The sequence below is a fragment of the Phaseolus vulgaris genome, chromosome 6 (genome assembly GCF_051622355.1).
Source record: "Phaseolus vulgaris cultivar YP4 chromosome 6, ASM5162235v1, whole genome shotgun sequence".
In the NCBI taxonomy this organism is placed as follows: Eukaryota; Viridiplantae; Streptophyta; class Magnoliopsida; order Fabales; family Fabaceae; genus Phaseolus; species Phaseolus vulgaris.
The window spans coordinates 29,737,190-29,748,411 of NC_143503.1; the positions used below are offsets into that span (position 1 = coordinate 29,737,190).

Here is an 11,222-nt window from a genome sequence, read left to right on the forward strand (position 1 = left end):
TTCTAGAATGTCCATAATTCAGAAACCTTTTATTACATTTAGATAACATTTATCAAAATAATTATAAAATTTAAAAGATTATTTTCGTTATTGAATTGGTAAAAACAATTATAAAAGTGCAGGAAAATTTTAGGCACATTCTCCCTGCACCCAATGCTTTGTGTCTGGCACCCAATCAAATTTGTGAAAAGACCATATTACCCTTAATGAAATTAAAAACACATAAATTATGATCTGCACCCAATGCAAGCACCCAACAAATAGGGTTCTTCTTCTTCTTCTTCTTCTTCACCGTGAAGCAGCAGCAACCACCGTGAAGTTGCAGGGAGACACCGTGAGCCACCGTGAGCAGAGTTGGTTTGCTTCGTCGTGAGTGCTTCATCGTCAAAGAAGTTGAGGTACCGTTCATGGTTTTTTTTTCGTAGAGTAGTACATTCCGGATAATTTTATCCGCAAATCACCATTGGCTTCCGGATAATTTTATCCGTAGAACACCATCTGCTTCCGGATAAATTTATCCGCACATGAATATTGGCATCCGGATTTTTTCATCCGGACATGAATAATGGCTTACGGATATTTTTGTCCGTAGTGCAAGAATTGGTTCCGGATTTTTTTGTTCGTAATTCAAAAGTGGGTTCCGGATATTTTTATCCGTAAGCTACGTTTGACTTGCGGATATTTTTATCCAGATTGTTGTTATTGGTCTGCGGATATTAATATCCGTTTTAGTGTGAAATTTTTCACAAGTGTTTTAAACTATATGTGTTATAATTTTGTTATATATGTTGGATTGAATGTTACTTTTATGAAATGTAAGATGGTGCGGACTAGAGGTGGAGGAAGTTCTAATTTGGATCGTGTGCGTCCAACTGCATCGATTAGAAGAAAACGGGGTGGGCCTAGTACTTCAATTCCAAATGAAGAGTTTGAAGATTATATTGAACAAGAAGAAGTTGAAGTTGATGATGAAGGCTATCCAGGAGGGCCATTGGATAAGTCCTTACTTGTTAATTATGAACATCACGTAGCCAAACAGTTGTGGGATGGTTTGGTAAGTAATGAAAAATAAATTTTTGTATTTGTTATGTATTCCTGATTATTGATGATATATGTTGATTATTGTAGGATCGTGGTGAGCTGAAGGTCGTTTCACATGGGAGGAAGATAAATAAGTTAGGAGCACCTCATGAGCGCATAGAAGCTGTTGTAGAATTGTATGGCTTAGGTGGTCTGCTTCATGCTAGTTATGAGAGTCTAGACCGAGGACTGCTGTGTGCTTTTGTAGAGAGGTGGCATGCAGAGACAAACAGTTTTCATTTACCGGTTGGGGAGATGACCATCACTCTTGATGATGTGTCAAATTTGTTACATTTACCCATTGTCGGTTAGTTTTACACACAGGAAACCTTAGATTCTGATTCGGCGATTGATTTATTGGTAGAAGCCCTCCGTGTTGACCGTGCACTTGCATCTGAAGAAACAAGACACTGTCGGGGAGCTCATGTGCGCCTTAGCTGGTTAAGAGAAGTGTATCAAGATGCATGCTCAAGGAGGCAGTGGACTGTGGCTGCCAGAGCATACTTACTTCACCTTGTCGGTTGCACTATTTTTGCGGACAAGAGTGCTACATCAGTAAGTGTGTTTTATCTTGGATTTTTTGTTGATTTGAGCTTACCGAGGGATATTCTTGGGCAGCAGCTGCCCTAACTCACATGTATGAGCAGCTAGGAGATTGTAGTTATGCAAACACAAAGCAACTAGCTGGTTATGCAACATTGTTGCAGGGGTGGATTTATGAGCATTTCCCGTCTATAGGAATGAGACGTATGCAAGCATTGTATTCTGAAGATCAACCTCGGTGCAGGCTGTATGATGCTGGAAAAGGTACTTCAATTGTTGTTGTACGATCACAGTTGGATACATTGACACCAGCTTCCATTCGGTTTTGTCCATACAACGAGCACAGGGAAGAACGTCCATTCGAGTGGATTTCCTTATTCTGTGGTTATTTGAGGCTTGGAAATTGGACACAGCTGCACATGCCAGAACGTGTTCTGCGTCAGTATGGCTATACACAAATCATCCCTCGCAACCCATCTGTAATTGGACATGGTCATCCGGATACAAATGAAATGGACCGTCGATGGTTACATTTCAATGATTATGTCATACATGACTATGCCATAGCACGTCATCCTGACGCTTGCGTTCAAGAGTACATGGGTTGGTTTAGATCTGTATCACATCCATATGTGATTAATACAGATGAGGATGACCGTCCTGTACCGGTACCCTCAGATGCACGTCATCACGAAGCAGTGCCAAGTCATCATGAGGAGTCACATCCTGCTCTGGTATGCTTCTAACCTTGTTAAGATATTAATTTCTATTGTTTTTTTCTAATAGTATGTCATTCATGCTTGTAGGGTATTTGTCGTAGAATTACAGAGACATTGCAGCCATTACTTGATCATGGCGATGTCGTGGAGGGCAGCCCTGTTTGGGAAGGCATACAAGCAGCCATTATGTTAGCACGAGGAGCGACTGATGAAAGAGTTGTTTATGTCAGGAGACATGCACGTAGGAATGATTGATTAGGATTTCTCAATATGTCAGATGTATTACGATTTCTTTTTATGTAATATTTTGATCCATGACAATGTATCTGAACCTTAATTATATGTTTCAATATGATCCTTATCGGTTCTTGCTTCACGTTACTTTTATTTTATATGTTTCAATATGATCCTTATGTTTCAATATGACCATTAGTACAGAAATCACTGGCTTACGCATATTTTTATCCGTAGGCAAAAGTGTGACTTACGGATATGTTTATCCGTAGGCATAGCAGACTCTTCCGAATATTTTTATCCATAGGCAAAAGTGTGACTTACGGATATTTTTATCCATAGGCAAACCCTAAACTTCAGTGAATTCAACATTGTGTGTAGGACAACTGCAAATGTACTAAACATCCATAAATCTAAATTATGCTATTACAAATGTTATAATTACAAATATCGTCTAATGGACATTAGTTGGGTATAAACTTGTATCCGGCTAGTGTAGTATGTTGACCAAGTTTGGGCCGCCGGATAACGATGTGATGCCCACAATATATCCGTAGGTGGAATTGGACAACCATCTTTGAGCTTGACCTATAAAGGTAATAAATATAAGGTACACAAATCTTGATTTAGCACATCAATCTTGATTGGTTTAGTTTATACCTGGACAAAATGATTTCCGTGGACATGTCCAATTGCAATGATTCGGTGTTGACGGAAGTTACTTGGTGCTTGGGTTCTTAAAGGAAAAATACTCAATGATTGTAACATGGACAAAGAAACAAGAATGACATTATACCGATTTGCAATAACATATCCCATGTCTGGAATTGTCATCCACTTATTTGTTCCTGCCTGCAAGTACAATTGACAAACAAAGTTAAATAAAGAAATGCAATGTAAAAATGAAATGGTTTTAGTGGTTGGTACCATAGACATGTGTTCCACTAGAAGTGACTTCTTCAAGTATTCATATCTATCATCACCACCAAAGAGTTGAACATATTCTTGTCTTCATTCACTTAGTTCTTTTAACAAATTCATTCGAACAACAACCCATGACTCCTCTCCCATTCCCAATTGGGCAGCAACAGCACGGTAGCCACAATGGCCATCAGCCCTAACGTCAACAACATCAACAATATATGGATGATACCCTACAGGGAACTGATCAAGGAAAGGAATACATTTTGCTGGTACAATTTCTGGTAAGCTTTCTTCATTAGATTTTTTGCTTGCACAACTATCATGTTGTGAGTGTAAGAAATCCACATGTTCAAAATAAGAAGGGATTCGCTTAGTTGATCTCATGAATTTGGTAGGACGAGACATCTTTACAGCACCTTTTGTTTTCACCTTATGATCTGGTGCGTAAATAGATGTTTTCTCTGGAAAGGCAATATCCTGCAATTTACTCTTGATGTTAACCTTACCTGCAACATCCAACTCTTTAAACCGCTTCGCGATGACCTCAAACTCTTTATCAATTGACAACTCAGATGAAGATTGTTCAGTAGCAATGTCTTCAAAACTTAAACGAGTCCACATCACATGTACTGATTTAAGTGGTATGCTACCAACACCAAATGAAGCCAATTGACACGCACAAGGAAGACCATGAGTACATGTAAGACTACATCCACACCTACTTTTATCAAACCCCACTGATTTAACCCTATCAAGTTCTTCTAAAATAAGGTTCAAAGCATATTTAGACACAAAACCTAACAATTTTTTGTAAGCTGTAACCTTGAACCGATGTCCAACCACATGCAAACTCTTTTGGAATGAATCTTTGATTGCATTATGTTGTAAAATAATCATCTTATTGATGGAATCCCAGCAGAAACATAAATCCCCCATCGAATTTTGAAGAACTCTCTTTAGGCTCCAGTGTGCCGCCTCAACTCTGTTACTTGTTGTGTTTCCTAAGTGCATCACCTTATCTATCCATGCCTTGACAAATTTTTCTTTATGTGGACGTAACCATGTATCCATCACATAATCAACAAATATAGGCCATGGAGAACAGACAACTCGAAGAGCATTGACACGATCTTCAAAGGCCTCAACAATATCACAATCCACAACAGATCCCCACACTTCCATTACTTGATCCCATGCCTCTCTTGGATGCACCAACATTTTACATTTTGCTTTCACATTTTTATCAATGTGAAACCGACATAGCAAATTATAAGCTTCAGGAAACACCATTCTAATTGCATTCATTAAGGCAACATCTCTATCACATACCACCACCCTAGGGCATGAATCAACTCTTAAAAACAACCCTTTAAGTCTGTCAAGGGCCCAAAAAAAATTATTTTCCTTTTCTGCTGCTAGTAAACAAAATGCAACGGAGAAAGTCAAACCTGTAGACGTAATCCCAACAACCTCAAGTAACGGCATCCTATACTTGTTCGTCTTGTTCGTACTATCCATTAATATGACAATGTTAAATGAGTTCACCAATTTTATTGAATCTGGGTGTGTCCAAAATATATCTTGCACAATATTAGAGACCTCATCACACCTACACCAATGCACGTACCTGTCTCGCTCTATTCTGTGACCTCGTTGTGATCTTCGGTGAACAGTGATTGTATTATAAACCTGCTTAATCGTTGTCACATTCTTCTCATTTCTCTCTTTCATGGTTAGTAAAATATTTCTTGGCTTCGCCGCAGTTTTACTCATATCCTCAACCATAACATTTTCCTCTATACTTAACCTTCCAGCATAGGGATGACCCACCATTGTCTCTGCCAAGTCATGATTGTGAGAACCACAAATTAATTCAACCTTCCACCCTTGACCACCTTTGACTGGTTTGCCTCGCAATCTGAAAGGACACTCACACTTCCTACTTCCAGTTTGACTGACATCTACTTCTTTTTTATACCGTTTGTATTTACCTCCTCTCTCACAACCTAACAATACATAGGTCATCCTTCCTCGTTGGCCCGTCCATGTATCTGACCTTAATATAACAATGACAAACCCATAACTATAGCCAACACTTCTCGCCCAATCTAACAGCTCATCTCGATCACGAAATACCTACAATAACATTCTTAAAAATTTAAAAGAACATCTTGATCATCATGCCAAATTTAAAAATAATTCATATAAAAAACATTCACAACCCAACATTGACCATACCTCATTTGTAGAAAATGCCTCACTACATTCATGTGCCCTGTGTTCATTATCTAATGCGTTATAACTTGTTGACTGCTCCAGATCAACATCATCTAATCCATCCCACACATCAATCTCCCCTAAAACTCCCATGTATGACTCTGTTGTATCCATTCGGTTGATGAAAAAAATGAACACTTCACTTCCGGATAAATTAATCCATAACCAAAAAAATATCAACAGTTAACTTCCGGATATATATATCCGTAAGGCAATATTATGAACTACGGATATTTGCATCCGTAAGGCAAATACTAGTTCCAGATATTTTCATCCGTAAGGCAAATATGAAATACGGATATCAGCGTCCGTAGGCAAATCCTAGTTCCGGATATTATTATCCGTATAGAAAATTTTGACTTCCGGATATTAATATCCGTAGGCAGAAAATTTGAATTCCGGATTCCGATATCTGGGACCAGCTGAGCTCGAGAAAATAACCAAAAACGAACGAAAATGGATTACTTACCTCATTAACTTGCCAAACGAAGCTTACACTCAACTTAGCAACAATGAACGAAGCACAACCTTCTCTTTTGCAGCTCAAACCAAAGCTTCACACATTCATGAACTTCTTCTTCCTCACCATTCAATGTTTTCATAAATGAAGAAGACAAGGGCATTTTAGGATTTTAAAAAATGTGTCGGGTGCCAATCACAATTGATCGGGTGCAGGAAGCAATTGCCAAAATTTTATACATAATTTAAGCCATTTTAAAAAAAATTGGCCCAATCTTGCTCCGAATACGGGCCCACCTACCTTTGGGTAAGGAACTACTTATTGGGTCGGGTAAAGCCATTGGCCCAATATTTTTAAAATCAAAGTCGCAATCTTAAAACTCATCGAAGTTTTTGAAATCACTGTCTTCGACTCCTTCTAACGAGCGCAAAAAATCGACCGTTGTTCTCTTTCACTTCCTCTACCAAATTCAAACTTTTTTTTTTTTTTCTGAATTTCACGATGCAGAAATTCAGAAAACCAGAATCTACTGACCGCCGAAATTGGAGCAATATCTTCAAATCTCTGGTTCAGTTGGTGCACAACCAGCAGAACCAGCTTCAATCGTTCGCGAGCCGCCACAAGTTTCTCGAAGATCGTCTTCGGATGCAAAACGAAGGGTGGATCTCCGATGTTCGCTTTCACAAGGATCAAATTTCTCAGGTAAATAGTGTTTTTTTTGGGCTCCGTTAAATTTTTTTAAAAAAATACTTTTTTATGTGTTTTAATTGCCACTTTTGTTTAGTTGAACGGGATTTTGGCCGTTGAGGAGAAAAACCGGTCTCTGGAAGAAGCGAAAGCGGATTTGGCGATGGGTTTGAAGCACAGAGAGGCTGCTATATTAAAATGGATTTTAGGTCAGTGAATTTTCTTTGATTTCTTGTTAGAAGTTTTTATTTTGTGCTGTTCTTAGGGAAGAGGTGTTTGATTTTGGTTCTTGGAGTTAAGTTTTTATTTTGTTGTTTTATTCCTTAATGTTTTGCTTTCAAGGAGCAAAAAGTTGGTTTTGTTGTTTTTATGAAGAATTGAGAGTGGAGAGAACTATTTTGTTATGGGCAGTTTCTTGACATGGTCAGATTTTTTGTTATTTGAAGTACCTGAGTTGAGTTTTGGGGGACAAAAGGTCTCTTTTTTATATGATTACTATGGGAAAATAGTCTCTTTTTTTGGGGGGGTGGGCGGGGTAAAAAGGTCTCTCTTGAGGCATTGCATTTGAAAGATAATCCAAAACAAATACTGCGGAAACCTACACATGCATTTACTTTGACCTCAGACTGGAATTATTTGCATAGGGGCAGAGTTAAATTAATAAGTTTTTGAATGTGAACAAGTTTATGTGATCTGAGATTAGAAGAAATGGCTTACCAGGTGCATTTATAATGTCAATCTTGGGATGGTCCTGGATGTAACATGATTGTGATCATTTTCATTTCCCAAATGTAAATAACTTTACATGATACATGAATGTAAGGTTAAATACCAGATTGGCTTATTCATTATGAAAGTTCCTGCTCCTGGATGTTTCTTCACTCTTTGCATGCAAAAGAGAAGTTTTCTATACATTCTCTGGTTAAGAGATGCTTTAAATTATTAATATCTTCGATTTGTTCAACTCAAGGGAAGTTTGTCAATTGTTGAAATAATAGGAGTTTGAAATTTTTATTTGACATTGTTCTAACTGCATTCGTTTATCTTTTAATTACAGAGCATACAGAGGATGAGTTGGGGGATTTGAAAGCATGGTTTGAAATTCTTTCTCGTAAATCCTCTGTTAGAGAAGTATGTAATCTGTCAGTCAGCCTTGTATATTTGTTGGGTTTTCTGATATTTCTTATGTATTACATTATGCTGAACAGTCACTTTATAACAGGACCAAGGAACAGCATCTAAGAATACTGACAAGAAGAAAAAAGGAACCACAGATAGAGGGAACAAGTCCATTTGGAATACTGCAGAAAAAGAGAACCATTCCTGCGAAATCGCGAATGAATTGAGTAGCTTAAAAGGTGAATATGATAAGCTTTCTTTAGAAAAATATTCGGAGGTGTCTGAACTCTTGGCGGAAAAGAAATTTGTGTGGAATCAATATAATATAATGGAGAATGATTATACTGCTAAATTAAAGACTAAACAAGCTGAAGTAGAAAAGGCAAATGAAAAGATAAAGGTACTTGTTTCCGGCATGGAGCAGCTACAGTCTGAAAATTATGAAAAAGATGTCAAAATTTGCGAATTAGAAAGTAAAATGGATGAGATGGAGACTGAGACAAAAAGATTAAACAATGAAATATGTGGACTCTCAGCGGAGTTGGAATCTTTAAGAAAATTCAGGAACAACCATACAACTGTTTTAAATCATTGCTCCGATGGAAATAAAGCATCTGGTTCGGGAATTGGTAAGAGCAACAAGAGTAGAAGTATGATTGTGAAGAAGGAAATATTTACACCCGATCAACCAGCTGCAATATCTTCTGGAAGGGTATGACACGTTCTTTTTCTAATTGCTTCTCTTCCAATATACTCTTGTTAATTTTGTCGGCATTTATCATTTTTGCACTTTGCTGGTTATTCTGGATTGGCTTATTCTGGATTGGCTTTCTCTTATAGAACTCAGTACTGTGTTCATGAACATGGTTGTATTGAAGTGCAGCCTGCTTCCAAAGTACAAATGCTTGAACTATGTATTCATTTCAATAGAAATGTGTATTATTCCACTGCATGAGTTCCCCCTCCCAAGCTTTGTATTTTATTGTCTACAAACATACTGTCTTCTGCTTTATTTGCATTCCATTTCCAACATCTGCAAATTCATGTTCTCCATAACAACTTGCCTACGTGATATCATACAGGCAGTTTAGCACATTTATTGCTCATTGAGCTGTATATTGGCTGTGTTTAGATTTACAAAGCATCATTATGTCTTGTTGTAGTGGTGTCGGTGGTATTCTCCAGTATTACTTTTTGGTGTACTTCCTGTGTCATGTTGAACAATAGTTTTAGATTTATACAAGGTTTTAAAAATGGAAATTTTTGAGAAAAAAAATGCATTCCTTATTGTTTTTTACATGTTTTCACTTCCTGAATGTTATTGTCCAGGGGAAAAAAAGCACAAAGAGGAAAGAGCCTCCAGTTATTCCCACCTTAGAGATTCCGAAGCTATTCACTTCCAGCTTCAAGGTTCCAAAACTGAAGGTCCTCAGTGAGCGTCAGAGATGACAGATGACTCCTCTCGGAGATGTGTTAGTCTTTGTATATGGCCTTTTGTATTATTATACGCTCTTGATGTAAACTGTGTATCATGTATGAGCTTTTAATTAAACATTCTGTGTAACTTTGGAATATAGATATTCCAGGTAAATTATATGTAAAACAGCCTTTAGCTTCGTTAATCTTTGTTCTCATTCTAATGAAGTTGATTTTAATAATGTTAATTTAAGTAAGTGATTTAATTATTTATTACTAAATAAAAAATGTTTATTAAGAGATTATTCAATATACATGAATGTTCGTTTTGTCCTTTTTGATATAGGATTTTTTTGAGTTTCACTGTCAAGCGCCTAGTGCATGTCTCATAAGAAACAGCAGTTATAAGTTTTTACTGTAGGAAAATAACTTAACGGAACTTTTATGAAATAAAAATGTTAATAAAAAAATACTAAAATATAAATAGAAAATTTATAAGGATCAAAATAATATAAAAATTATAAGAAACCAAAAACAAATGTAAGAAAATTTTAGAGACAAAAATAAAAGAATGTGCATATCCATCTGGCATAGCAACATGTCACTTAATAAAGATACTATCATGTGATATTAATAAACAAAACGTTAAAAATCAATAAAAAAATGCCTAAACTACATACAAATTTGGCAAATTTAAGAAGAATAAAAAATTATTTAAGTTTTAATATTGTCTAGCTACATATAGATATTTTACATTGTTTTAATTTTGTTCTGATAAAATATTAGGAACATGTTTTTTTAATATACTTAATTATTAACGGGAATTCAGTATAAACGTTTATGAATTTTGACCTATGTAGCTTTATATATGTCTATAATATCTATGTGTATGTTTTAGATTTTTTTTAGTATAAAATTTTTTATGATTATTTTTATAATTACAATAAAAATTAATACTATAAGTTTGAGTTTTTAGAAAATTAATATTTTTTAAATTGTATTAAAAATGTGCTAAAATTATTGAAAATTAAACAAATTTTTTTAATTAGACACTTCATCGATATGTGTCCTACAAGTGTCGGACACATTATTTAAGATGAGTATCCGAGCCTCATAAATTTTTACTTTGCAATAAAATCTTAACTAACAATAAATAGTTAAAAAAGATGTAAAGTAGAATATGCTATTAGCATTTTTTTTCTAAATTAGTTGTATAATAAAATTATTTATATTGAGTTCATAAACATTATTAGCCAATAAATACGAGGAATGCTTTTTTTTAAGGTGTGTGTTAACATTTGGAATTTTACACATTTTCTTTTGTCTTCAAGGGACTAGTATTTAAGAACATCATCAATACAAAATAATGTATGGTGAGTCATTATAATCTACCATTAGATTTATCTTTTTCCAATTTTCTTATAATACGATAAAATATGTGTTTGGATTTTGGTTGAAATATCCCAAACATTTTTTTTCCGATAAAATAGCGTATTAATATATTTGATACTTTTTAAAAAAAAATATTTCTTTTTTATCCACAACTCTAAATTACTTAAAAATCATAATAAATTATGTTTTTTTTATTTACAGTTGAACTCAACTCAACTAATGTTTAACACCACAGAATAAGAGATTAGTGAGTTTTAATTATAATATAAATATGGACTTGAAAAATACTTATCAATCATGAACTATAACTATTTATTTGTTGCAATACACAAATTAAAATATTAGTAGACTTATATTTTGAAATTTTCTTT

At 35.3% G+C, this 11,222-nt stretch overlaps 3 protein-coding genes across 3 annotated transcripts; 1 reads left to right on the forward strand and 2 right to left on the reverse strand.

The window, feature by feature from the left end:
• Window positions 1-2,957: 2,957 nt before the first annotated feature.
• LOC150027341 (uncharacterized) lies at window positions 2,958-3,552 on the reverse strand. The gene is made up of 3 exons (XM_090304049.1): window positions 3,504-3,552; window positions 3,237-3,428; window positions 2,958-3,164 (listed from the first exon to the last, which is right to left on the reverse strand). Exons 1-3 carry the CDS (start codon window positions 3,510-3,512, stop codon window positions 3,018-3,020), a joined length of 348 nt encoding a protein of 115 aa, XP_090160175.1. The 5' UTR covers window positions 3,513-3,552; the 3' UTR covers window positions 2,958-3,017.
• Window positions 3,553-3,587: 35 nt separating this feature from the next.
• LOC150027342 (protein FAR1-RELATED SEQUENCE 6-like) lies at window positions 3,588-5,333 on the reverse strand. Its single transcript, XM_090303938.1, has one exon. It carries the CDS (start codon window positions 5,331-5,333, stop codon window positions 3,588-3,590), a length of 1,746 nt encoding a protein of 581 aa, XP_090160064.1.
• Window positions 5,334-6,606: 1,273 nt separating this feature from the next.
• Window positions 6,607-9,712, forward strand: LOC137831993 (cytomatrix protein-like protein). The gene is made up of 5 exons (XM_068639939.1): window positions 6,607-6,939; window positions 7,022-7,133; window positions 7,982-8,055; window positions 8,147-8,755; window positions 9,373-9,712. The coding sequence occupies exons 1-5, from the start codon at window positions 6,739-6,741 to the stop codon at window positions 9,490-9,492; spliced, it is 1,116 nt and encodes a 371-aa protein (XP_068496040.1). The 5' UTR covers window positions 6,607-6,738; the 3' UTR covers window positions 9,493-9,712.
• The last annotated feature ends 1,510 nt before the right edge of the window (window positions 9,713-11,222 follow it).